Source organism: Schistocerca nitens, chromosome 4, assembly GCF_023898315.1.
Source record: "Schistocerca nitens isolate TAMUIC-IGC-003100 chromosome 4, iqSchNite1.1, whole genome shotgun sequence".
Classification (NCBI taxonomy): domain Eukaryota; kingdom Metazoa; phylum Arthropoda; class Insecta; order Orthoptera; family Acrididae; genus Schistocerca; species Schistocerca nitens.
In genome coordinates, this window is record NC_064617.1 from 828,515,848 (window position 1) to 828,542,884 (window position 27,037).

The 27,037-nt window shown below is 39.0% G+C and overlaps 1 protein-coding gene across 1 annotated transcript in view; it reads left to right on the forward strand.

Moving 5' to 3' along the window:
- The window catches only part of LOC126253253 (ATP-dependent DNA helicase 2 subunit 1), a 130,026-nt gene extending 103,385 nt beyond the window's left edge, over positions 1 to 26,641 (forward strand). Inside the window, exons 10-12 of the mRNA XM_049954457.1 lie at positions 6,945 to 7,142; positions 9,202 to 9,398; positions 26,395 to 26,641. Coding sequence (XP_049810414.1) covers positions 6,945 to 7,142; positions 9,202 to 9,398; positions 26,395 to 26,511 — 512 coding nt within the window. The 3' untranslated portion in view covers positions 26,512 to 26,641. The remainder of the gene's footprint in view (positions 1 to 6,944; positions 7,143 to 9,201; positions 9,399 to 26,394) is intronic.
- The last annotated feature ends 396 nt before the right edge of the window (positions 26,642 to 27,037 follow it).

A 27,037-nucleotide genomic window follows, 5' to 3' on the forward strand; every position in this document is an offset into this window, starting at 1 on the left:
TTTCTGTATGAGCTCTGATTTCCCTTATTTTATCATGGTGATCATTTCTTGCTATGTAGGTCAGAGTCAACTAAATATATTTGCATTCAGATGAAAAAGTTGGTGATTGGAATTTCATAAGAAGATTCTGCATCAGTGAAAAAGTCTTTGTTTTAATGATGTTCACCCCAAATCCTGTATCATTTCATGACACGCTCTCCCCTATTTCGCAATAATACAAAATGTGCTGCCCTTCTGCAAACTTTTTTGATGTTCTCCGTCAATCCTGTCTAGTAAGGATCCTACACCATGGAGCCGTATTCTAAAAGAGGACGGACAAGCATAGTCTAGGCAGTCTCCTTAGTAGATCTGTAACATTTCCTAAGTGTCCTGCCAATAAAACACAGTCTTTAGTTAGTCCTCAGGTATTTAGTTGAATTTACACTAAAAGCCACTTGTGTGATACAGTGTCAAAAGCCTTCTAGAAATCCAGAAATATGGAATCAGTCTGAAATCCCATGTGTCAGTAACACTTCATGCGGGTAAAGAGCTAGTTGTGTTTCACAAGAATGATGTTTTCTAGATCCATGTTGACTCTGTGTCAATAGACCGTTTTCTTCTGCTTGTAATTTAGTGGATTACTCCTACTACCTTTCTTGAATATTGGTGTGACCTGGATAACTTTCCAGTCATTGGGTACGGATCGTTCATTGAGCGAACAGTTGTGTATGATTGTTAAGTATGGAGCTATTGCATCAGCATACTCTGAAAGGAACCTAATTGTTATACAGTCTGGACCAGAAGACTTGCTTTTATTAAGTGATTTAAGTTGCTTCACTACTCTGAGGATATCTACTTCTATGTTACTCATGTTGGCAGCTGTTCTTGATTAGAATTTTGGAATATTTACTTTGTCTTATTTTGTGAAGGCATGTCGGACAGCTGTGTTTAGTAACTCTGCTTTAGCAGCACTGACGTCGATAATATCTCCATTGCTATCGCGCAGAGAAGGCATTGATTGAGTCTTGCCGCTAGCATACTTGGCATACGACCAAAATCTTTTTGGATTTCCTGCCAGGTTTTGAGACAAAGTTTCATTGTGGAAACTATTATAATCATCTCGCATTGAAGTCCGCGCAAAATTTCAAGCTTCTGTAGAAGATCACCAATCTTGGGGATTTTGCATCTGTTTAAATTTGGCATGTTTGTTTCATTGTTTCTGCAACAGTGTTCTGACCCGTTTCATGTCCCAAGGAGGATCAGCTCCATCATTTGTTAATTTGTTTGGTATAAATCTCTCAATTGCTGTCAGTACTATTTCTATGAATTCAAGCCACATCTGGTCCACACTTATTTTGTTAATGGAGGAATGGAGATTGACTTGACTCCCAGGAAGGCATCAAGTGAATTTTTATCTGATATTTTGAATAGGTATATTTTTGGTTTATTTTTGGAGGATTTCGTGGTTAGAATATTCAATCTCGCTATGACAACCCTGTGTTCACTAATCCCTGTGTCTGTTTCAATGCTCTCTGTTAACTCTGGGTTATTTGTTGCTAAGAGGTCAAATGTGTTTTCACACCCATTTACTATTTGTGTGGGCTCATGAACTAATCGCTCGAAATATTTTTCAAAGAATGCATTTAGCACAATTTCGGATGATGTTTTATGCATACCTATGGAATTAAACATGTATTTTCTCCAACATAGCAAGGGTAAATTAAAGTCACCACTACCTATAATCGTATGAGTCAAGTACATGTTTGAAATCAAACTCAAGTTTTCTTTGAACCTTTCAGCAACTGTATCATCTGAATTGGGAGGTCGGTAAAAGGATCCGATTATTATTTTATTCTGTTTGCCAACAATGACCTCTGCCCATACTAACTCACAGGAACCATCTACTTCAATTTCACGACAAGATGAACCACTTCCAACAGCAACAGACACGACACCGCCAACCGTGTTTAGCCTATCCATTCAGAACACCATTACATTCTTCGTAAAAATTTCAGCTGAGCTTATCTCCGGTTTTAGCCGGCTTTCAGTGCCTATAACGATTTGAGTGTCAGTGCTTACTATTAGCACTTGGAGCTCTGGTACTTGCCCAACACAGCTATGACAATTTACAACTATCATATCAGTGGATCCTATATCTACGTCTTTCTTCCTGTGTTCTGCCTGCAGCCTTTGTGACTGAATTCCTTTTTGTGTTTTCCCAAGATCCTCTAACCTAAAAAACCGCCCAGTCCACACCACAAAGCCCCTGCTACCCATGTAGCCACTTCCTGTGTATAGTGGACTCCTGACCTAGTCATCAGAACCCAAAAGCCAACAACCTTTGGCGCAAGTTGAGCAATCTGCAGCCTACACAGTTGCAGAACCGTCTGAGCCTCTAATTCAGACTCTCCACTTGGCTCTGTACCAGAGGTCAGCAATCGGTCCTGTCGACTATGCTGCAAATGGTCAGCTCTGCTTTCATCTCACAAACAAGACTGGCAGCCTTTACTACTTCTGTTAGCCGCTTGAAACCAGAGAATCTCTTCTGATCCAAAGTGACACACATCATTGGTACTGACGGGAGCCACCACCTGCACCTTGTGCTCTTCATGGCATCCGGGAGGACCCGTTCCATCAGTGGTGGATTTAAAAATGTTGCGCCCCTAGGCACACCATATTACATGCCTGCCCCCCCCCCCCCCCCCAAAAAAAAACCAAAGAAAACATTTTTTTAAAGTAATAATCATTACCTGATTACTTCACAATTGCCTTTCTGGGTTGGTGTGCTGTGAGCAATTTCCGTACTCTGCTACTCATTGTTCTGAAGGATGTGTCAGCGGTCTAGTCGCGCTCAACCAAAATGTAATATCGTTCCTGAACTGTACTTGGTGTATGGCACCAGATAAAACAAACTTAAAACTGCTCTTCTGTCGAAAGACAGCAGAAATGAACACAAGGAAAATAACTTCTCTTTTATGGCCTAATAATTCAGCAGAGCATGTAGGAGACAACAGATTTTTGTTATACATTCACTTTTAATATGTTCTTTTACAGGAAACCATTGAAAATGAAAATAAAAAAAGTTGTGATATGATCTAAAAATTGAGTCGAACATGTCATACATTAGAAATTAATATGTACTTTTACAGAGACGCATTCAAAATTAAAATTAAGCTATCGTTTTACAATCTAATAACTTGAATGTGTAGTAGATAAAAAAACATGTTCGGTATTAATACGTGAATCTATAGGAAAGCGTAAGAAATGAAAATAAAATACAGATTTTTGTGCATGAACTAATAACTAATTACAGATGACCAAACACAGAACTGGATTTGCTATTACATAATTTTACAGACTACAGTGGAAAAACCAAATTTGTTTTATAATCCAATAATTAATGTGCAAAGCGTTAGGGTCTGTGTAGCTAGATGCTGCATAATAAGTGTTCACAATACCTTTAACCTATGCAAGGGCTGAACAGATTTGTACTGCAACTACTGCTGTCACCACAGCTCTTTCTAATGGTATTAGCAAAGCTTTTACGTATTTATCGACAGAACTGAACTGTGTTATTTATTAACACTTTTTCATCTGAGCATACTCTCTGATAACGTATATTTCCACAATAACTATACATTTCAGAAAATGCCAAGAATATGCATCAGTTGTAATATACTACAGTATCGGTATGACCTGACTGTACAGCGACGAGCGGCCTGGCCATTTGGGTATTGTTTAGTATTGTCGGGCACCTTTGGTCATGTCTGCATGTAAAGGAGGTTTAGTTCTGCATTCTGCCATCATCAGTTGTAAAATGAACAGGTAATATAGTTTGTAAATCCAGTGAATGTGCTCTAAGTTATAATAAAAATCACAGTATAATCCTAAATTTTTAAAACTAATATCTCCAGTCGCAAAGTTTGCATCTGGCTTTGACGGCAGAAAACTCTTTGATCATATATTCATAGTTCAGACAGTTATCAGTTAGGAGGTCGGATTCGATGTGAAAATGGACAAGGCGTTCAACCTCTTCTCACACAATGTAGAACGTAGGTATGATTTCAATCTTTAAGAGTTGAAAACGAACATTCTGCTGAGCAATTTGCAAGTGCCATACATAGAAATATTCTAAGACCAATGTCAACATTTGGAAACATGGTCTGTAGCCTCTCTTTTTGTAAAAATTTATTCATTTCGACTGGTATATCACTAATCTCAGAAGATTTCAAAAGTTCGGCAAAATATACACATTCAATAGGGAAGGAAGGCTCTAAATCATTGTCATATTACACTTGGAGTTTTGCTGTACTTTCAGCAATATTGTCAGGTGAATTGTTCTTAAGGTTACTGAAAACTGTGAAGGAGTCCAACCGTATTCTATAGCTTTCCTTCCTCCTCACTAATACGTTGTACAACTTGTCGAGTACTGGGAGAAATGTTTTGACTCTAAATTTTTTCCTTCCAGTCAGAAAACCTTCATCAGAGTCTGCTTCTTTGTCATAATGAAGTTTGCATGTCTGTGATCTTTTATAGGTGCATCCATAGTCTATATCAGTCACAATCTCCATGGATTTATTTTCATAATAGTTGAACATGCCACAAATAGATGCAATAAATCCTACAAGTGATTCGTATAATTCATGCACTATTTTAGTATCAATATTTACACTTTGCAATTTCAGATTTACACTATTATATCTCTGGAGTATGTCCTTCCAAACTGTCATCATGAATACTGTTTCTAGTCTGCGAGTCGATACAGTAAAGCTGAAGCCTCTTTTCGCACAAGTGGTTTTTCAAATGTATTATCGGCAATACATGTGAAGGCATTGATAATGCCCTCCCAGTTTTCATATAGACTTACACACGCTTCCTCTCTTGCTGACCAACATGTTTTTGATAAACTTTTTACCGTTTTGCTTCCTCGTTTCATGAAAGAAATAAGTTTATCCCAGCACTGTGTAGAAGCAGAGAAAAAATTATAAAGTTTTTGCACTACATTGAAAAATGAACATGCTTCCCGATAACAGCTTGCAGCACTAGTGCTAACTAAATTCAAAGAATGTGCTGCACAAGGCACATAATGCACTTTCAGATTTCGTTCTTTAATGGGTGCCTGCAAACCAGTGTAGGTTCCTGACATATTGCTTTCGTTGTCGTATGACTGGCCTCTACAGTCAGTAATGTCAATGGAATTTGTATACAAGACTTTTAGTATGGCCTCAGCTAAGTTTTCAGACTTGTGTCCCGGGTTTGGTAAAAACAGAAGGAAACGTTCAACAGGTTCACCATTCTTGTTCACGTATCTTAATATGAAAGGTAATTGATCAATATGTGAAATGTCCACAATAGAATCTACTATTATAGAGAAATATTTGGCCTGTTTTATTTCACTTATGATAATTCTTTTTATTTGTTAAGATTGTGGAAGAAAGATAACTTGTATGTCCCTGCCCTGGATTCCCATATCGTTCAATGTGCTCTGCGAGGAAAGGATCAAACTTGGCTATAAGTTCAAGAGACATCATGAATTGACCATTATGTAATGAATGGAATCTTTCAATGTATCCACATAGGGAAAGTCCTCAACTTTTTAGCTTCTTTGCTACTGCAAACACCCTTTTCAATACACTGCACCAGTACATTTTTTTCTGTCTCAATATATGACTCGAAATGAGTGATAACTCAGAATTTTTGTGTTCAAGTGAATTCTCATGATGAGATAAAATATTGGAAATATTTTTCCAATCTGCAATACCATTAGTAGCAATTGGGGCCTTACCTATGAACAACGTACATGGTGCACAAAAAACAGCACCGGTGCTACAGGAGTATACTAGAAACCTGCTCAAAGTTGAGTCACCATTTAAAAGTTCACAGTAAAACAGTAAAATACATTTTTGTTCAAATATCTGGTTTTATTGGCTATTGATCTTCTTGAATTAGAAAAACCACCGTTAAAATTTTGATTAATGCCACGTTGTTAGAGAATGTCAATTGTTGATTCATTGACACACCATTCTGCAGGATCATCACTAACAAGGTTATTTCTTTTTGTAATGTCTGACTTGACACTTAGTTTTTTGAGAAACTCGAAATCAGGAACAATTTGCTTCTCTTCATTTTTAACTTTTGTTTCATTTGTATTTACTTCTTTTACAACAGCTGCAGTGCCACAAACATCATCCGTACTTCTTGAACTCGAAGTTGAACCAGCAACACTTTTTTGTGAAAAATTTATCTACTCTGCCAAGCGTTTTTAGAACATTGGCTTCTCGTTCTCACCTTTTCTTCAATAATTTCCGTGATTGTCCAAATCTCGCAGGCTGAGAGGTTTCCTCTGAAACAGGACAGGCAGCAGCATCTGGCTTAGCAACAGTGTCAGCCATAGACAGCACCTGGAACCTGTCTGTCAGACTAACTGGGGAGACCTTACGTGCCCTCCCCCCCCCCCCCTGGGAAGTCTTTCACCACCTGCTATGCCCCAGGGCGACCTCCCACTCGACCACAGGTGAGGGGTCAACCTCAATGGAAGCAGTAACTGGGATGGCCACAGGCGAGGACCGATTGGAGGACTCAGACATGCTAGATGTCCGTTGGATCTCCACAGCTGGTCCAAAACAGTGGTGCCCATTCACTGCAGCCTCAAGCTGTGTAACTGAAGCCATCACAGCCTGGAGCTGAGAGTGAAGTGTCACCAATTCGGCTTGCATTCGCCCACAATTATTACAAACATTACCGAGCAATGGCACCTCCCGAACTCTTGGTCTCTATTCACACTTATTGAGTTATGGCCATAAAAATTTCAATTATAGAGGAATTATATGTGACTGTATTATTTTGTAATTAAATTTTGTAGTGTATTAAGGTGTGTGGCAGTTATACTAAAATGTTCAGCTCCTTATATTAGTGTGTGCGTATTTCTATTATATAGTAAAATAAAACAATGTTTTCTCTCTCAGGTGAAATCAGAGACTGTTCTTTGCAGAACGTGGAAGAAGCATCACCTGAAATGGTCAGTGTGGCAGAGAAAGTTATTTCAAAACTTAAAATGACTTACAATCCACGTGTTTTTACCAATCCCAAGATCCAGAAGATGCGGCAGTATCTGGAAGCTGCGGCATTAGATTACCCAACTCCTGAGTTTGAAGACTCGACAAGTAATTTGTTCTTCATTATATATATCTTTTAAACTTACTTTGTTACATAGTAACTTTTTATTTTTAAATGTTGACTGTGAAACTGAAATTTTGAACTTCTTGCTTTAATTCCTTATCACTCTATTTGTGATGACTGGTTTGCTATATTTTTAATAGTTATAATCAGATTTTCTTCCCAAATAATCCTTAAAATTTACAATACATGGCAAATAATGTATTGGTCCTTTATTTGCTATAAAATAACAGTTTACTTCGCTTCACTCTGTAACACTTTGATCCACATAATTCCAAGTGGGTGGTGCAGCATCTATGTGCTGTAAACCTTGAAATCAGGTGTTTGAAAACTATAATAATAATAATAATAATTTAATGAAATTGGTTTTTAATCTACCCATTAAAGGTAAATTAAAACTTGTTATTAAAAGTATCTACAAAGAAAAGAATTGATAAAATGAAATTCAAACCAAATAAAAACGTGTAAAACTTCTTTCTCTGCCTGGGTTCCAGCACAGAACTATAGATTTTGCTCCAAGTGTTCATTCTCTGAGTAAAGGAACTGGTTTCGTACATCTAAATATACACCCTCCAAGGCACTTTACAGTGGATGGCGGAGGGAACTCCGTACTTGTGTTAGCAGTTTTCCGTTCTAATCTGTTCTCACATGGGTTGAGAAGTTCTTTGCCTTGGCACAAGTCCATTATGTACTGTGCTTCATTCTCCTTGTATCTCTATGACTTACATAGAGGAGGAAAATACTGGTTCTTTAAATTTACCCAGTTAGGTTTTGTGAGAACAATGTTCCATTTCTGCTGTCAATTGGCACTGAAAGTCCCTGAGCATGTTTGTTAAACTTTCTGTGCTTATGGAAGGGATGACTTTGGTCCTGGGGTTCCTAACGATACTTTTCTTTCTGTTTTAAAGAAATTAATTGAATCAGTCATGCCAATGCAAAGCAAAACTTCATTCCAGGTTTCAGGAAATGCTGTATGTATCCACTGTGAATAAGAGTTTCTGAGCAAATTTCAAAGTTATGAAGAGTTTTATAAATTATACTACAACATCCACAAGAAAGACATAGAGATGTTGAAGGAGCTGGATAGCAAGAAAGAATGCTAATTGTACTACTGGGCAGAATATCACTTTTGGTAATCTGAGAGAAAAAAGCCAAAGATGCAGTTAGGACACTCAAAGAATGCTGTTATCTTGAATGATAATGAGGATTCAACTAACCTGAAATGGAACTGGGATCTGATGACCAAAGTGAGGCTGTCAGTTATTCTGAAGTTGAAAATGCCACTTGTGATTAATTGGGTTTATAATTACGACAGAGGAAATAGTTTGAAAAGGATGTCTTAGTGTCTGTTAGTTATAGTGAAGGAAAGTGTAGAGAGATTACCCAGAAACTTCCTGAAATAAAGGACCCACTTTTGTACTCAATGAAATATTTTAGGAGAAGATGGAAATGGCCTGACAGAGATTCTTTACAATATGAATAGGAGAATGTAATTGGAAAAGTAATACCACCAATGCTATAGAGTAAAAAGGGACTCTTTAGTGTACAGAACTTAATTATTTTGCATAAGTAGAAAATTAGTGGCTGGTCGATAGGAATTACCTTGAACTTTGAAATAATACTCGTATTATTAATGAAATCTTATTGTGGCATCTAATGCAGAAGAGCATTATTATTTAAAAAGAAAAGCATGTTTTTGTGATTCTTTGCTTTTGATTTCTATATTTTGCCCAGTAATATAAACTTTGGGATGTTGGTACATAATATATTCTTTGAATATACATTCAGCTATTCCTGAACAGAAAAGTTTTTTGTAAAAAAAGTATTCGCTGCATAGAATAGCTACATTACCCTGGATAAACTTGGTCATAAAACTATCATATCATTTCTTCATTCTTTAGAAACTCTTAATTGAGTGTTTCTTAACTTATCTGAAATGCAGAATCCTGAAAAAGAATCAATCTCACCTCAGTTGATGGTATTGCTGTATACACATACCATCCAGAATACTATTTACACTTTTGTTTCTTTCTTTTTTTTTTCCAGTGCCGGACATGGATGCTATGAGAGAGAGACTAGGATCACTTTCAATAGATTTTGCTAAAGCTACAAACTTGGCCAGCTACACATCAGAAAAACCACCACCAAAAAAACGGGCTGGTCCTGAAGGAAATGCAGAAAATACTGGTAAAGTCAGAAAACTTGACAAAAGTGAGATTCAGAAGCTGGCAGAACAAGGACAGGTAATAAATATTTGATCTGTATTTTGGAACTTCTGCTGTGAGAAATGATAGTTGGTCCCTGCAGGCACTAATGGGCTTTAAGTCATACAAATCTAAACAGCTCTGTTCTCAGGTCCCACGATAACCACAACCACAGAAATCACGACATATTCATAAGAAACAGCCAAACATTTGTGACAACAGAGACTATAAATTTCATTGCCGGTCATATATAAAAATACATTGCCCTTACCACAGACAACTGATGTAGATAACGATTAATATTTGAAGAAATACTCCAGATCCAAGATCACATTTAAATATTTATTTTGAACTGATGACAGGTTTCAACACTTTTTTGCTGCCCATCTCCAGATCCACAATGTGGCAAGACACACATTGCATTTGTAAACATTTTTTTCTGTACCAATAGTAATGAAATACGTACGTACAATATTTTACATATAAGTAACATACCTCATCTTTTTCAAAATTATGCCATATATTTTGACAGTGTTGAAAATTTAAGTAGTTTGGAGATGCATACCAGCATGCCATTAATAAAAATATTATTTACAGTCATGTTGCCATGCAGCTTTCACCGATTATGTCCGACCACACACTACCACTGTACAATGTCAGGTGCTATGACAGGCAAGCTACATCTTGTGTCCACTAGGTGGCAGTGCGGTAACAGATGTTACTGTTTGCATTTATGTTAGATAAATTATACAATTCACTTGTCAGGAATTTGTACAGTAATTAAAATAGTCCAAATCTGAAGATAAAGAAAATTACAAACATTTTATAAACATTATATATAATAATAAGTGTCATTATACGAGCTTTCATAAAAGAGCAGTATCATCATTTAAGTAATACACTGCCCAAAACAAAACAAAAAAAACAAAACAAAAAGGAGGGGGGGTCTGCTGTAAGGTGCATCTCATATTTATTTAAAAGAAATCCAACAAAACCTTTTTTTTTTAATTTTATTGTCACTACACATTGCAAGTTCTGTATGAATTTTTTTTTAAAGATCAGTCAGTGACCAATGTGGTATATGGCATGCAATATTTCTTCTCAAAATTTCATAGTTTGATTTCTAAAGCAACCTTTTCTGGATAATTCACCCATTTATGTGTAAGGTATTTTTTATCATGAGACCTAGCATCAAAAAATTACAAACCATTAACATATGCAGGTCAGAGCAGGGAGAGATTAGGGAATGATTGTCAAGAATGGGGGAAAGAAATACAGTAGAAGAAGAATGGGTAGCTTTGAGAGATGAAATAGTGAGGGCAGCAGAGGATCAAGTAGGTAAAAAGACGAGGGCTAGTAGAAATCCTTGGGTAACAGAAGAAATATTGAATTTAATTGATGGAAGCAGAAAATATAAAAATGGAGCAAATGAAGCAGGCAAAAAGGAATACAAATGTCTCAAAAATGATGTTGACAGGAAGTGCAAAATGGCTAAGCAGGGATGGCTAGAGGACAAATGTAAGGATGCAGAGACATATATCACTATGGGTAAGATAGATACTGCCTACAGGAAAATTAAAGAGACCTTTGGAGAAAAGAGAACCACTTGTATGAATATCAAGAGCTCAGATGGGCAGCCAGTTCTAAGCAAAGAAAGGAAAGCAGAAAGATGGAAGGAGTACATAGATTGTCTATACAAGGGCGACGTACTTGAGGACAGTATTATGGAAATAAAAGAGTATGTAAACAAAGATACTGATAGCCTTGGGAGAGCCAGCTCTGACAAATCTCTACCATCTCATGAGCAAGATGTATGAGACAGGCGAAATACCCTCAGACTTCAAGAAGAATATAATAATTCCAATCCCAAAGAAAGCAGGTGTTGACAGTTGTGAAAATTAATGAACTATCAGTTTAATAAGTCATGGCTGCAAAATACTAACATGAATTCTTTACAGACGAATGGGAAAACTGGTAGAAGCTGACCTCAGGGAAGATCAGTTTGGATTCTGTAGAAATGTTGGAACACATGAGGGAATACTGACTCTACGACTTTGTAGACTTAGAGAAAGCTTTTGACAATGTTGACTGGAATACTGTCTTTCAAATTCTGAAGGTGGCAAGGGTAAAATACAGGGAGCGAAAGGCTATTTACAATTTTACAGAACTAGATGGCAGTTATAAGAGTCGATGGGCGTGAAAGGGAAGCAGTGGTTGGGAAGAGAGTGAGACAGGGTTGCAGCCTATCCCCGATGTTATTCGATCTGTATATTGAGCAAGCAGTAAAGGAAACAAAAGAAAAATTCGGAGTAGGAATTAAAAGCCATGGAGAAGAAATAACAACTTTGAGGTTCGCCGATGACATTGTAATTCTGTCAGAGACAGCAAAGAACTTGGTAGAGCAGTTGAACGGAATGGACAGTGTCTTGAAAGGAGAATATAAGATGAACATCAACAAAAGCAAAACGAGGATAATGGAATGTAGTCGAATTAAATCGGGTGATGCTGAGGGAATTAGATTAGGAAATGAGACACTTAAAATAGTAAATGAGTTTTGCTATTTGGGGAGCAAAATAACTGATGGTGGTCGAATTAGAGGGAATATAAAATGTAGACTGGCAGTGGCAAGGAAAGCGTTTCTGAAGAAGAGAAATTTGTTAACATTGAGTATAGATTTAAATGTCAGGAAGTCGTTTCTGAAAGTATTTGTGTGGAGTGTGGCCATGTATGGAAGTGAAACATGAATGATAAATAGTTTAGACAAGAAGAGAATAGAAGCTCTTGAAATGTGGTGCTACAGAAAAATGCTGAAGATTAGATGGGTAGACCACACAACTAATGAGGAGGTATTGAACAGAATTGGGGAGAAGAGGAGCTTGTAGCACAACTTGACTAAGGGATCAGTTGGTAGGACATGTTCTGAGGCATCAAAGGATCACCAATTTAGTACTGGAGGGCAGTGTGGAGGGTAAAAATCATAGAGGAAGACCAAGAGATGAATACACTAAGCAGATTCAGAAGGATGTAGGTTGCAGTAGGTACTGGAAGATGAAGAAGCTTGCACAGGATAGAGTAGCATGGAGAGCTGCATCAAACCAGTCTCAGGACTGAAAACCACAACAACAACAATGCAGGTCAGAAACAAGCCGAACATGCACTTCATTCAAGGAAAGTGCGTTGGGTAGCTGTGTGTGTGTGTGTGTGTGTGTGTGTGTGTGTGTGTGTGTGTGTGTGTTTGGTGCACAAGAATATTCCCTAGCTAGCCATGAACCAGACACTGATATTTGTTTTAAAGTGAAAACATTTAATTATAAATCCAAGAAAAAAAATGTTAACCTAATACTAATAACTGCTGGAGTATTTGAAGTATGTCAGAGAATAGCCCTCACTTATAAATGCACTTAGAGTAAATTGGAACAGAAAGTTGATTCAGTTGAGAAGTAAATACAATATTCACCAATAAAATGAAAAGATTTTAAAAAAATTATCATTAGAGGATTAATTTTTTCTTGTAATTCAAAGTACAAGAATAGCCATGAGGTTACAATACAAAGAAAACTTGGAAGTTTAGCATAACCATCATATTGACAGGTAGTAACACAGTCTCATTGAAAATACATTGTTAGAGGGCTCTGATTGTTGTTGGAGCACCAGTTTGAAACTCTCTTGGGTTTTGAGACACCTTATAATAAAAATCACAGTTTGTTTTCTTCAAGAATTGTGATCATATTCTCATAGAATCGGATTTATGGCTGATAGGCACTTGAATTAAGAAATTGCACAGTCTGAAGTTTATAAGGATAAAAATGAAGATCATCATGGAGAATCCTTTTTACTGGTGTGTCAGCTACTCCAATGTATAGGGCACATTGTCTGGCTGATCAGCATAGACTTCTAATCATTGCCTGTTACAGAGTTGCTATGTTTTTGGGGATCTGAATAGTTCCTACTACTGTGAAACAGTGATGTTGAAAGGCATGTGTTTTCATCAGACTTATCATTTTGATAAAATACTTTCACAGTGAAGCCACACTGTTCACCCAACCAGTGAATCATTGCAGCTAAATGGTAGACCATGGGTATAATGTGGGGCAGTAACTTCTATATCCAAGTCCTCCCTACTATGCCTCATTTCCACATATAAACTTCCTCCTTCACTGGCAGACCCTGTAGTTGTGATATTTTAAATTCTGAATGGATGCCAGTCATAAATTAGTATGTATTGCAGTGGAGAACTCTTTAATATTTAGTGAGATAAATCAATAGTTATTTGCATTCGCCATGGATCAAAATTGTGACCTCTTGCTATGATGTGGAAAGAGTCAGTTCTAAAATTTGTAGTACAGCTTTACAGCAGACAATATGGCAGTGTGCTGACCATTTGCCTCATTCCTTAAGTGGTGTGTGCACTCCATTCTGCCATGTTGAAACATTTCCTGAAATGTTTTTGTACACGAAGAATACACCAAAAGGAACATTATGTCATAATTTAAGCTGCTATGACACACTGCAAGTATTTTTTTGGAAAAAAGGTAGAAAACTGCAAAATTCATGGTTTACCAGGTGGCTGGAGAAATCTACACATCTATCATAGCTATAGCAGACAGCATACACGAAACACTGCAGTTGTTTAGCCTCAGTTGATGGTGTATCAGTGAATAGGTAAACAGCACACTGCAATCATAATTTGTAAAGTGAATTTCAGATTCCATTGATACAATATTATGAAAAGGTAAGTACTACTCATTATATAGCGAAGATGCTTAGTCGCACATAGGCACAACAAAAAGACTGTCACAAATAAAGCTTTCAGCCAGTAAGGCCTTCATCAAAAATAGACATCCCCCCCCCCACACACACACACACACACGGCACGACTGCGGTCTCAGCCAGCTGAAACCACACTGCGAGCAGCAGCACCAGTGCATGATGGGAGTGACTACTGGGTGGGGGAGGGATAGTAGGGTAGGGGTGGTGGACAGTGAAGTGCTGCAGGTTAGAGAGAGTGTTGCGGGGGAGGGGGGGGGGGTAGTGGAAAAGGAAAGAAGTAAGTAGTGGAATGATGGCTGTGTAGCACTGGAATCGGAACAGGGAAGGGGCTGGATGGGTGAGGACAGTGGCTAACAAAGGTTGAGGCCAGGAAGATTACGGGAACGTAGGATGTATTGCAGGGAAAGTTCCCACCTGCGCAATTCAGAAAAGCTGATGTTGGTAGGAAGGAACCATATGGCACAGGCTGTGAAGCAATCGTTGACATGACGGATATCATGTTTGGCAGTGTGCTCAGCAACAGGGTGCTCCACTTTTTGCTTGGCCACAGTTTGTCGGTGGCCATTCATGCAGACAGACAGGTTGTTGGTTGTCATACCCACATAGAATGCAGCATATTGGTTGCAGCTCAGCTTGTAAATCGCACGATTGGTTTCACAGGTAGCCCTGCCTTTGATGGGATAGTTGATGTTGTTACTGGACTGGAATATGTGGTGGTGGTGTGGTGATGTATGGAACAGGTTTTGCATCTAGTCATGAGGTAAGGGGTTGGGAACAGGGGTTGCGTAGGGATGGACGATTATACTGTGTGGGTTTGGTGCACGTCAGAATACCACTATGGGAGGGGTGGGAAGTACATTGGGCAGGACATTTCTAATTTCAGGGCATGATGAGAGGTAGTTGAAACCCTGGTAATGAATGTAATTCAGTTGCTCTAGTCCTGCGTGGTACTGAGTTACAAGGGAAAGCTCCTCTGTGGCCAGACGGTGGGACTTTGGGAGGTGGTGGGAAACTGTAAAGATCAGGGATGGGAGATTTGTTTTTGTACAAGGTTGGGAGGATAATTACAGTCTGTGAAGGCTTCAGTGAGACCCTCTGTATATTTCAAGAGGGACCTCTCGTCATTGCAGATGCGACGACCATGTTTGGCTAGGTTGTATGAAAGGGATTTCTTGGTATGGAACGGGTGGCAGCTGTCGAAGTGGAGGAATTGCTGGTGGTTAGTAGGTTTGATATGGATGGAGATACTGATGTAGCCATCCTTGTGATGGAGGTCAACATCTAGGAAGGTGGTTTGTTGGGTTGAGTAGGACCAGGTGAAGCAAATAGGGGTGAAGTTGTTGAGGTTCTGGAGGAACGTGGATGGAGTGTCCTCACCCTCAATCCAGATTGCAAAGATATCACTAATGAATCTAAACCAGGTGAGGGATTTAGGATTCTGGGTGTTAAGGAAGGATTCCTCTAGATGGTCCACGAATATGTTGGCATAGGATGGTGCCATACGGGTGCCGATAGCTGTGATCCGGATTTGTTTGTAGGTAATGCCTTCAAAGGATAAGTAATTGTGGGTTAGGATATAGTTGGTCATGTCGACTAAGGAGGAGGTTGTTGGTTTGGAATACATTGGGCATAGGGGAAGGTAGTGTCCAATAGCGTTAAGGCCATGGGCATTAGAAATGTTAGTGTAAAGGGAGGTGGTGTCCACAGTGATGAGCAGGGCACCGTGTCGTAAAGAGACAGGAACTGTGGAGAGTCATTGGTGAAAATGGTTGGTATCCTTTATGTAGGAGGGTAGGTTCCGGATAATGTTGAAGGCGTTGGTCTACGAGAGCAGAGATTCTCTGAGTGGGGGCACAGTAACCAACCACAAGGGGGCATCCTGGTGGTTGAGTTTATGGACTTTAGGAAGCATGTAGAAGGTAGGAGTGTGGGGAGTGGTAGGGGTGAGGTTCTTGAATGGGCCTAAGGATTTGAGGAGTGATTGACTTTCTGGGATGGGGTCACTGTGGCAAGGTTTGTAGGTGGAAGTATCTGACAGCTGGCACAGTCCTTCCACCAGGTAATGCTTGCAGTTCAAAACAACGGTGGTGGAGCCTTTGTCTGCAGGCAGGATTATAAGGTCGGGGTCAATTTTTAGAATGCGGTTCTTTTTGCAGATGTAAGGTTAGTTTGCATGTTGAGAGATTTGGGGGATGATGGTGAGGCAAGGTTCGAGGTTAAGAAAATCTGGTAAGTTGACAGGGTGGTTTGGGGGCTGTGGAGGTGGATCACATTTGGATGGAGGAGTGAACTGAGTCAGGCAGGGTTCAACAATGGTCTTGGTTGAGTCTAATTGGTAGGGTTGGTGGCGAACAAGTGTTTCCATTGTAGTGACTGGGAGAAGGACTTCAACAAGTCCTGCATGATTAAATTTGGGAGTGGGACAAAAGGTGAGGCCTTTGGAAAGGACTGATATTTCAGTGGGGCTAAGGATTCTGGAGGAAAGGTTCAGGACTGTGTTACGGGTCTGTTTAGTTTCTGGATTCTGCATGGTGGAGAGAGGGAGTTTTGGAGGGTGGGGTAAGTGTAGTACAACTGTGACACATGGTTTGTCAGTTATGAGGTTATGTGGGGGAGGTTTGGAGGTGGTGGACATCGGTACTCCAGGGCAGGAGTAGGAAGTAAGAATGGTGGAGAGCTTTTTGGGGTGGCATTGTACATGTATCTCTAGTTCCTGGAGGGCAAGAGTTTGTGTATGTTATGGGTTCCAGGAAGTTGTGATTGCATAGAAGACAAATTTTGCAGATGGAGAGGAGGTACTGCAAGAAGGTTTGGGCTTGGTTGATATGGTTTTGCAGGGCTGTGTTGGTGAGAGCTAATTATTGGCGGAATCTGAACAGGTGGAGATCATTGTAGAAGAAGGGGTGGCAGCCGGAGATGGGTAATTTGATGGTAAGACCATTCCGGGGGGGGGGGGGGGGGGGGGGGGGGGGATTCCATGAGTCAAGCAATAATACAGGAACAGTATGTCAGATTGGGTTCTGGCTAAGGATAAGGAAACTTTTCTGTATTGACGCAGATGGAAGGAGGAAGGATCTGTGGTGGTGGAAAAAAGTGCAAAAAATTATGTAAATAACATAGAATTACGCCCGAAAAAAATTCGCAAAAATACACCCAAATGTGTGTGAAAAATCACGAGAAGGGTGGAAAAGATGTGTAGAAAGAGTGGAGGGTGAGAGGGGTTTGTAGGATGAGATACAAGATCATGTGGGATCATGTGGCACCGGAAAGGTGCAGGAAATAACACGCGAAAATACGGGAGAGTGACACAGGGAGAGCGATCAATTTGAAGGTATAGGATTAATGATATCAATGGGAGTAGTGTGGGACATGAAAAATGCTGCACAAACAATCATCGTGGTCTTGTAGTTGTACGCGGACATGACGGTTATACAGTGTAGCTCATAAGTAGAGCGTGCAGTGCAACTTGTAAGGTGACAAGAGGAACACAAGAAAGAAGAGGAAGGAGGATGGACATTGAGTATAGAGATGCATTAGAAAATAGTAATAAAGGAAAACAGCACTGCCTTACTGACCAAAAGCTTTATTTATGACAGTCTTTTTGTTGTGCCTATCTGCGACTCAGCATCTCCGCTATATGGTGAGTAACAACTTTCCTTTTCGTAATATTGTTACATTTCATGCTGGGTTTCCCAATGTTAATTTCTTTGATAGTTTCTCTGACACAATTGTACACAGTTACTATTTGTTCAAATTTGAAACTCATTTGATGTATGTAATAATTAGCAGTTGCATTGCTGTATTGCTAAGTGTTAACAATGAAAATAAAACAGAATTAATTTTCTTTGTGTTTTCTTCGTATACGCTTGCTAATAACATCTGCCTTTGTGCAGCTTCCAGCGTTCCACAATAATGTGGAATCGAGTTAGTGGTTTTAATCTTACAAAGATGAAATATGAAGAACAAGGCATACAGTTTAAATCATCTACTTCTCCTGAAGATGTACATATGTATTATTTAGTAGTTAACTTCTTCGACTTTCATTCAGATGATGTTGACATTTCTTAGAAATTGTGGAATTAGAAGAAACGGAAAATAAATCTAATGATTCCAGGAATTTTGGTTCAAAAGTTGATTGCTGCGCTAATTAAAGCCCAGAACAAAAAGACAGTACCTTCCTAGCTGGAAGAAAACCTTACAGTAATAGCTTTCATTGACAAAAAGATAGGCTGTTTTTTGTTAAAACAAAAGAAAGAAGAAAATGCTTATGGCTAAGCGGTACACAGCACACTATGCAGAACAGTGGTCACGACCATTTCTTTCCCCATCTCAACTTTGTCTAAATAAAACTAGTAATTAAATTCTTAATTTGTGTGGCCATATTGTCCGCAGTTGCTTTACAAATACTGAGAGTATTTTCATTCTGTCATTGCAACTACAAGAAATAGCATTTTTTTTCACCAGACGGGGTTTTCCTTTGTTGAGGTAAAGCCTCATCAGTGGTCTATAAGTAAACGTATTTACAATATAATGAAAAGGATAGTTGCGACTCACCATAAAGCGGAGATGCTGAGTCGCAGAAAGGCACAACAAAACAAAGTTAGCTTTTGGAAAACAAGCCCTTTATCAAAAACAGACAACATACACACACACACGCAAACACATCTCACACACTCATGACTGCAGTCTCTGGCAGCTGGATCCAGTTGACTTTCCAACAGTCTTTTTGTTGTGCCTCTCTGCTACTCAGCATATCCACTGTATGGTGAGTAGCAAGTATCCTTTTCGTCATATTGTTACAGACCATCCTGGATTTTCCAATATTTAAACATATTTATAATTTGATTTGTGTTTGAGGTCGAAAAGCAGTTTGTTAACAATATGTTGCCTTTTACTTAAGGTGATTTCGGCTTGGTTTGTCACCTACATTGGGAAATGCAGTCTGATAACACAGCTTTGGTGTTTTTCTTCATTAGAGACTGATACTTGTAGTCTAATTTTTTTAGTTACTTTGCAGAACTATGCGTTTCTTACATTTCACACTGCACTTTTTTTCGTGCACCACTGTTTTCTGTTTATTTTTATACCTCTAAATATGCACTGTGGTTTGTGTTTTGAAGTGTTGCTAACATAACATTGCCATTAGTTTGCTGTTGACCTATATGTCTTTTTTTAATTTTAGTTAATTGTTTGTTTTTAATTCTATATAATTATGTAGCTGTGTATTTATATACTGTTTAAGAGTAGAGAAGGAATACTCCCTCACTACTCTTACACAGCATATAAATACACAGCAACATAATTAAATAGAATTACACACATACAATTAACTAATATACAAAAGAAGAGTATAGGTCAAAGACAAACTAGTGGCAATGTTTATGTTGGCAACACTACAGAACACAAACCACAATACCTACATAGAAGTATAAAAAGAAACAGAAAACAGTGGTGTGCAAAAAATTGTGCTGTGTAAAATGTAAGAAATGCATAGCTGTGCTGAGCAACTAAAAATTAGGCTACAAGTATCAGTTTCTAACAAAGAAAAACACCAAAGATGTGCTAGCATGTGGCATTCCTCAATGTAGGCAAGAAACCAAGTGGAAATCACTGTAAGTAAAAAGCAGCATATTGTTAATAAACTGTTTTTCATTCTTAAAAACAAATTAAATTATTAATATCTTTAATTACAGACCACTGATGATGCTTTACCTCAATAAAGCAAAATGCATGGGAAACTTCGCATTTTTGAGACAACTACAGGGAATAAACAAGGAACTTGTTGAGTTAGTAAAAACACACTATTTACAAATCGTCATAAGAACTGTGCTACAGGAGTTGTTATAAAATATCTCATCTCAGCAAATTAAAGTCCCGATTGATTAAAGTCCCGATTGATTAAAGTCCCGATTGATGAAAGTCATCTGTAATGTAACAACATACATTTCTTTCATTTTCTTTCCTCTACTAGTGATTTGTGTAACAATTACATCTGCAACAGTTTATCTGTCAATGTGAACTACAAGTTATTCAAAAATTTAATGATTTGAAGCATTTTTGGTATGGTTTATGCTGAAAATTTGCATGTGTGCATTTTGGGCTTCACAGCACTGTGTCCTCTTGTCATGGCTGCATCTGCTTATTCACCATTCCTGCACCAGGCAGGAAGGACTGTATAAACTTTCGTTATAAGTAGCTCTTCATGTGGCAAAAATGGGTAAATTTAACATTTTTTAAATACTTGCAGTGTGCTTTAGCAGCTAAAATTTTTGACAGTGAATTTCTCTTGGTGAATCCTTCCTGTGTGAAAAATTTCAGGGTAGGTTTCAACATATTGGGCTAGACCATTCCCTTGTAAGTTACTCTCTCCCTCTCTCCTCTCTCAAAACTACACACACACACACACACACACACACACACACACACACACACACACACACTACACATTCAGGAATTCTTCTGTGGAATAGGAGGAGTTGTCAAGCAGATATGATTTCAGTGTGTAATTCACTTCTCATTCTGATATTACACACATGAATGTTGCTTTTGTTTTCGAACTGTGATTGTTGGCAACAAACTTTATAAGTGAATAAATGTGCTTTGAGTCTGTAAGTGTCCTCAGTTGTTTAAAGAGCTGTCTACAAGGGATTCTAAAACAGACACCATACATTATCTTTGCACACTTCTCTTAAACACCATTTTTTCCCTCAGTTACCTCTGAACACGATGCCATAAGACACTAGAGAATGAAAATAGGACAAATAAATCTACTTTTTTTACATTTTCATCACTAAAATCTCACATTATTTGCAGAGATAAGAATTGCAACTTACAGTTCAGTTTCTTATCAATATAAACACCTAAGAATTTGGAATTTTCTGTCTTGTTTACTGATTTATCCTCATGCATTATTTTTAATGGCATAGTTAGGCCTTGTGCAGGCCTTGTGCAGTGTCCGGCCACTTGCAGAGAACCAGTTATTAATGTTGAAGAAAATGTTAGTTTAACTCCAGTAGGCTTAATTATACTTGAATCATCAGCAAAGATGATTCAATGTAGAGCCCTGTGGTACACTTGTAGTGATTAGTCACAATTCTGAAGTGCTTTTTACTGTGGACACTCTCCATGTTTCTCAATGTAACATTCTGCTTGCTTTTGATCAGAAAGGATGAAAATCAGTTGCCAGCAAGGTCTCTGATACCGTAATTTTTGACCGTTTCTAGAACCCCATACTAAGAATTCTTTTGACAAGTTGGCAATATTTCGTCATTAAAATTTTGTGTTATCTGATTTGTTAATTGAAAAAATAGCGTATTCTGTGGAAGTACCCTTTTGAAATCCAAACTGCCTTTCAAAAGACAAGTTGAGGCAAAGTATGAGTCTTGGATACATCATTTTTTCCAGAACTGTCAAGAAGAAAGTAAGCAGTGAGACTAGTTGGTAATTGTTAATATCCGTAATACTTCCTTTATTATAAATGTACTGAATATTTCAGTGTATCAGGAAATATTTCCTCTGATAGTGATGTGTTGCACGAATGAAAACATTGCATGTATGTAAAAAACATAATTTTAGTGTTGCAGATATTTTCAACTCTGTGAGAGTTGTTTTTTGTATTGAAGGAATTAATTACCTTCTTAATTTCTTTGGCAGAGAATGGAGTAATTGTAATTTATGTTTACTTATGAAGCACTGCTTCTTGCGTATATGGGGTGTGCTCATAAAGTAAGGTGACTTTATATTTTTATGAAAAAATATTTATTCATCAATATTCATGTTGTCCCCTACAAAGTAATCCCCCCCAGATACAATACGCTTGTGCCAATGCTTCTTCCAGTCCTCACAGCACTTTCTGGTACAGCATTGAGTACTACCAATGATGCAGTTTTTTATTTTCTCAATTGTTGAAAATCTTCATCCTTTCATATGTCTCTTCAGTTTTGGGAACAGGGAAAAGTCACAGGGGGCTAAATGTGGTGAACATTGTGGCTGAGGCATGATTGTCATCTTGTTTTTGGCCAAAAAATTTCTCACAATCAACAATGAATGAGTAGGTGCATTGTTGTGATGCAAAAGCCATGAATTATTTTTCCACAATTCTGAACGTTTTCTGCATATTGCTTTCCGCAAACAGCGCATAATGTTTACGTAATGCTCCTCATTGACCGTACAACCTTGAGGCAAAAATTCATGATGCACTGGAGCAAAACTTTGAAATTAGGTCAAACTTGGCGTGCTTTTTTCGGTCTTGGCTTTCCGGGATGCTTCCATTGGGATGACTGGGCTTTGGTTTCAACATCTCAACCTTAAACCTATGTTTTGTCACCTGTTATGACCCTTTTGAGTAAATCAGGTTCATGATTGACATCATTCAAGAGCCCTGAACTATGCTTAGGTGATGGTCCTTCTGATCAAAATTGACAAGTTTTGGAACAAACTTCACTGAGACATCTCTCATCCCCAAAACATCCGAAAAAATTGCATGATACGAGCCGACTGACATGCCAACATCCTCAGCAATTTCTCCTATGATAATTTGACGATTTTCCAAAACAATTTTCTTCACAGCTTCAATGTTATCATCTGTTGTTGATGTGCTGGGGCATCCAGAGCGAGGTTCATCATTGGAATCTTCTCGGCCATATTGGAAGAGCTTGTACCTCTTTTATATATATATATATATATATATATATATATATATATATATATATATATATATATATATATATATATAAGCGCTGGCAGGTCGATAGACACACAAACAAACACAAATATACACACAAAATTCAAGCTTTCGCAACAAACTGTTGCCTCATCAGGAAAGAGGGAAGGAGAGGGAAAGACGAAAGGATGTAGGTTTTAAGGGAGAGGGTAAGGAGTCATTCCAATCCCGGGAGCGGAAAGACTTACCTTAGGGGGAAAAAAGGACAGGTATACACTCGCACACACACACATATCCATCCACACATACAGACACAAGCAGAAATATGTCTGCTTGTGTCTGTATGTGTGGATGGATATGTGTGTGTGTGCGAGTGTATACCTGTCCTTTTTTCCCCCTAAGGTAAGTCTTTCCGCTCCCGGGATTGGAATGACTCCTTACCCTCTCCCTTAAAACCCACATCCTTTCGTCTTTCCCTCTCCTTCCCTCTTTCCTGATGAGGCAACAGTTTGTTGCGAAAGCTTGAATTTTGTGTGTATATTTGTGTTTGTTTGTGTGTCTATCGACCTGCCAGCGCTTTTGTTTGGTAAGTCTCATCATCTTTCTTTTTAGATATATTTTTTCCACGTGGAATGTTTCCCTCTGTTATATATATATATATATATATATATATATATATATATATATATATATATATATATATATATATATATATATATATATATATACAGAGGGAAACATTCCACGTGGAAAAAATATATCTAAAAAGAAAGATGATGAGACTTACCAAACAAAAGCGCTGGCAGGTCGATAGACACACAAACAAACACAAATATACACACAAAATTCAAGCTTTCGCAACAAACTGTTGCCTCATCAGGAAAGAGGGAAGGAGAGGGAAAGACGAAAGGATGTGGGTTTTAAGGGAGAGGGTAAGGAGTCATTCCAATCCCGGGAGCGGAAAGACTTACCTTAGGGGGAAAAAAGGACAGGTATACACTCGCACACACACACATATCCATCCACACATACAGACACAAGCAGACATATTTAAAGACCAAATATGTCTGCTTGTGTCTGTATGTGTGGATGGATATGTGTGTGAGTGCGAGTGTATACCTGTCCTTTTTTCCCCCTAAGGTAAGTCTTTCCGCTCCCGGGATTGGAATGACTCCTTACCCTCTCCCTTAAAACCCACATCCTTTCGTCTTTCCCTCTCCTTCCCTCTTTCCTGATGAGGCAACAGTTTGTTGCGAAAGCTTGAATTTTGTGTGTATATTTGTGTTTGTTTGTGTGTCTATCGACCTGCCAGCGCTTTTGTTTGGTAAGTCTCATCATCTTTCTTTTTACACTCCTGGAAATGGAAAAAAGAACACATTGACACCGGTGTGTCAGACCCACCATACTTGCTCCGGACACTGCGAGAGGGCTGTACAAGCAATGATCACACGCACGGCACAGCGGACACACCAGGAACCGCGGTGTTGGCCGTCGAATGGCGCTAGCTGCGCAGCATTTGTGCACCGCCGCCGTCAGTGTCAGCCAGTTTGCCGTGGCATACGGAGCTCCATCGCAGTCTTTAACACTGGTAGCATGCCGCGACAGCGTGGACGTGAACCGTATGTGCAGTTGACGGACTTTGCGCGAGGGCGTATAGTGGGCTTGCGGGAGGCCGGGTGGACGTACCGCCGACTTGCTCAACACGTGGGGCGTGAGGTCTCCACAGTACATCGATGTTGTCGCCAGTAGGTGCACGTGCCCGTCGACCCGGGACCGGACCGCAGCGACGCACGGATGCACGCCAAGACCATAGGATCCTACGCAGTGCCGTAGGGAACCGCACCGCCACTTCCCAGCAAATTAGGGACACTGTTGCTCCTGGGGTATCGGCGAGGACCATTCGCAACCGTCTCCATGAAGCTGGGCTACGGTCCCGCACACCGTTAGGCCGTCTTCCGCTCACGCCCCAACATCGTGCAGCCCGCCTCCAGTGGTGTCGCGACAGGCGTGAATGGAGGGACGAATGGAGACGTGTCGTCTTCAGAGATGAGAGTCGCTTCTGCCTTGGTGCCAATGATGGTCGTATGCGTGTTTGGCGCCGTGCAGGTGAGCGCCACAATCAGGACTGCATACGACCGAGGCACACAGGGCCAGCACCCGGCATCATGGTGTGGGGAGCGATCTCCTACACTGGCCGTACACCACTGGTGATCGTCGAGGGGACACTGAATAGTGCACGGTACATCAAACCGTCATCGAACCCATCGTTCTACCATTCCTAGACCGGCAAGGGAACTTGCTGTTCCAACAGGACAATGCACGTCTGCATTATCCCGTGCCACCCAACGTGCTCTAGAAGGTGTAAGTCAACTACCCTGGCCAGCAAGATCTCCGGATCTGTCCCCCATTGAGCATGTGTGGGACTGGATGAAGCGTCGTCTCACGCGGTCTGCACGTCCAGCACGAACGCTGGTCCAACTGAGGCGCCAGGTGGAAATGGCATGGCAAGCCGTTCCACAGGACTACATCCAGCATCTCTACGATTGTCTCCATGGGAGAATAGCAGCCTGCATTGCTGCGAAAGGTGGATATACACTGTACTAGTGCCGACATTGTGCATGCTCTGTTGCCTGTGTCTATGTGCCTGTGGTTCTGTCAGTGTGATCATGTGATGTATCTGACCCCAGGAATGTGTCAATAAAGTTTCCCCTTCCTGGGACAATGAATTCACGGTGTTCTTATTTCAATTTCCAGGAGTATATATATATATATATATATATATATATATATATATATATATATATATATATATATATATATATATATATATATTACTTTGAGGAGACTCACCATATACCATTGTCAAAATTTCAAGTGTTTTAGAGCATTTGATTCCACTTTTCCCACAAAATTTGATGCAAATTCTTTGCTCCATTTTTTTTATTTTATTTTTTTTTTTTTATAATAATCGAAAATCACTGAGCACACTAAAGTATGTCTAACCTTTCTATCTGTCAAAAACAAATGAAGTACGCTAGATGATGATCTCTTGTTTAAAAAAACCTTAAGGCAGTTGCTATTGCAAGGATCATTTTATACATTAGGAGAGTTCCTGAACTACAGTGTTTAACATCTCTTGTATTGTAAATTGCAAATGTATGCCCAAATTTGTATTTGTAATACCGAATATTTTTATTGTAAACATATATTTTGAAATATTTATTTCTCTGTAACACTTATTATTTTGTAATCTTTATCTCTCTCTAAAATGTATTTTTGTAGTGGGACCTAAGTTACTGTTTACTGTTTTTGTTTTGTTTTATGTATTACCATAAATTCTGGCCAAAAGCTTGTAAAATTAACACGTTCCATATCCTGTGATAGTGTCACAACATGGATCACCAGAACAAGAGATAAATAAATAAATAAATAAACACTTGAAACTGTGGGCATATGTTTGGGACAAGTGTACCAACATAACCAAAAAAGATCAATAATCAAATGTACATTGCCCGCACAATTTGAAAAGGCAACTTACTTTTTGAACAATCCTCATATTCCATTGCATTGTTCTTTGAGCTGTCCATGCTAATCTTATTTCAGATAGAGAAACTGACAGTAAACCAGCTAAAGGAGTACCTGCAATCTGAAGGTGTCAGAGGAATTTCAACAAAGAAGAAACAAGAACTTGTTGAAATGGTTTACAATTCAGTGAACTGAATGTATGCAAGTGCTGTTTTTACACAACTGTTACCACAAGATTGCATACTTGAAATGTATTCACTATTTGTATTTATTGGTTCACAAGATGCTTTTACTTTTTTCTAATTAAATTACAAATGCCTATTTTTTAAAATTATCTCTTTATCAAACCCCTCACTTATAAAATGGAGCATAACAATTTTTAAACAAAACCTCTCATCTTGTCCCTCCTCCACCCGTGCTCCCAACCCTGTGCTTAATGGCTCATATCAGTGTAATAGACATAGATCTGAGACCATACATACTCCCACTACAACCTACACAAGTCATGTCACTGACATCTCATACCTCGTCAAAGACGTCTCCCTGTGAAAGCAACCATGTGATCTACAAATTAAGCTGCAATCACTGTGCCACTTACTACATGAGCATGACAGCTAACAAGCTGAAACTTGCTGGTAGATTGGGACCTGAAACCACAACCTTTGCTTTTTGCACGCACGTGTTTTACCAACTGAGCTACCAATGCAAGACCCACAACCTG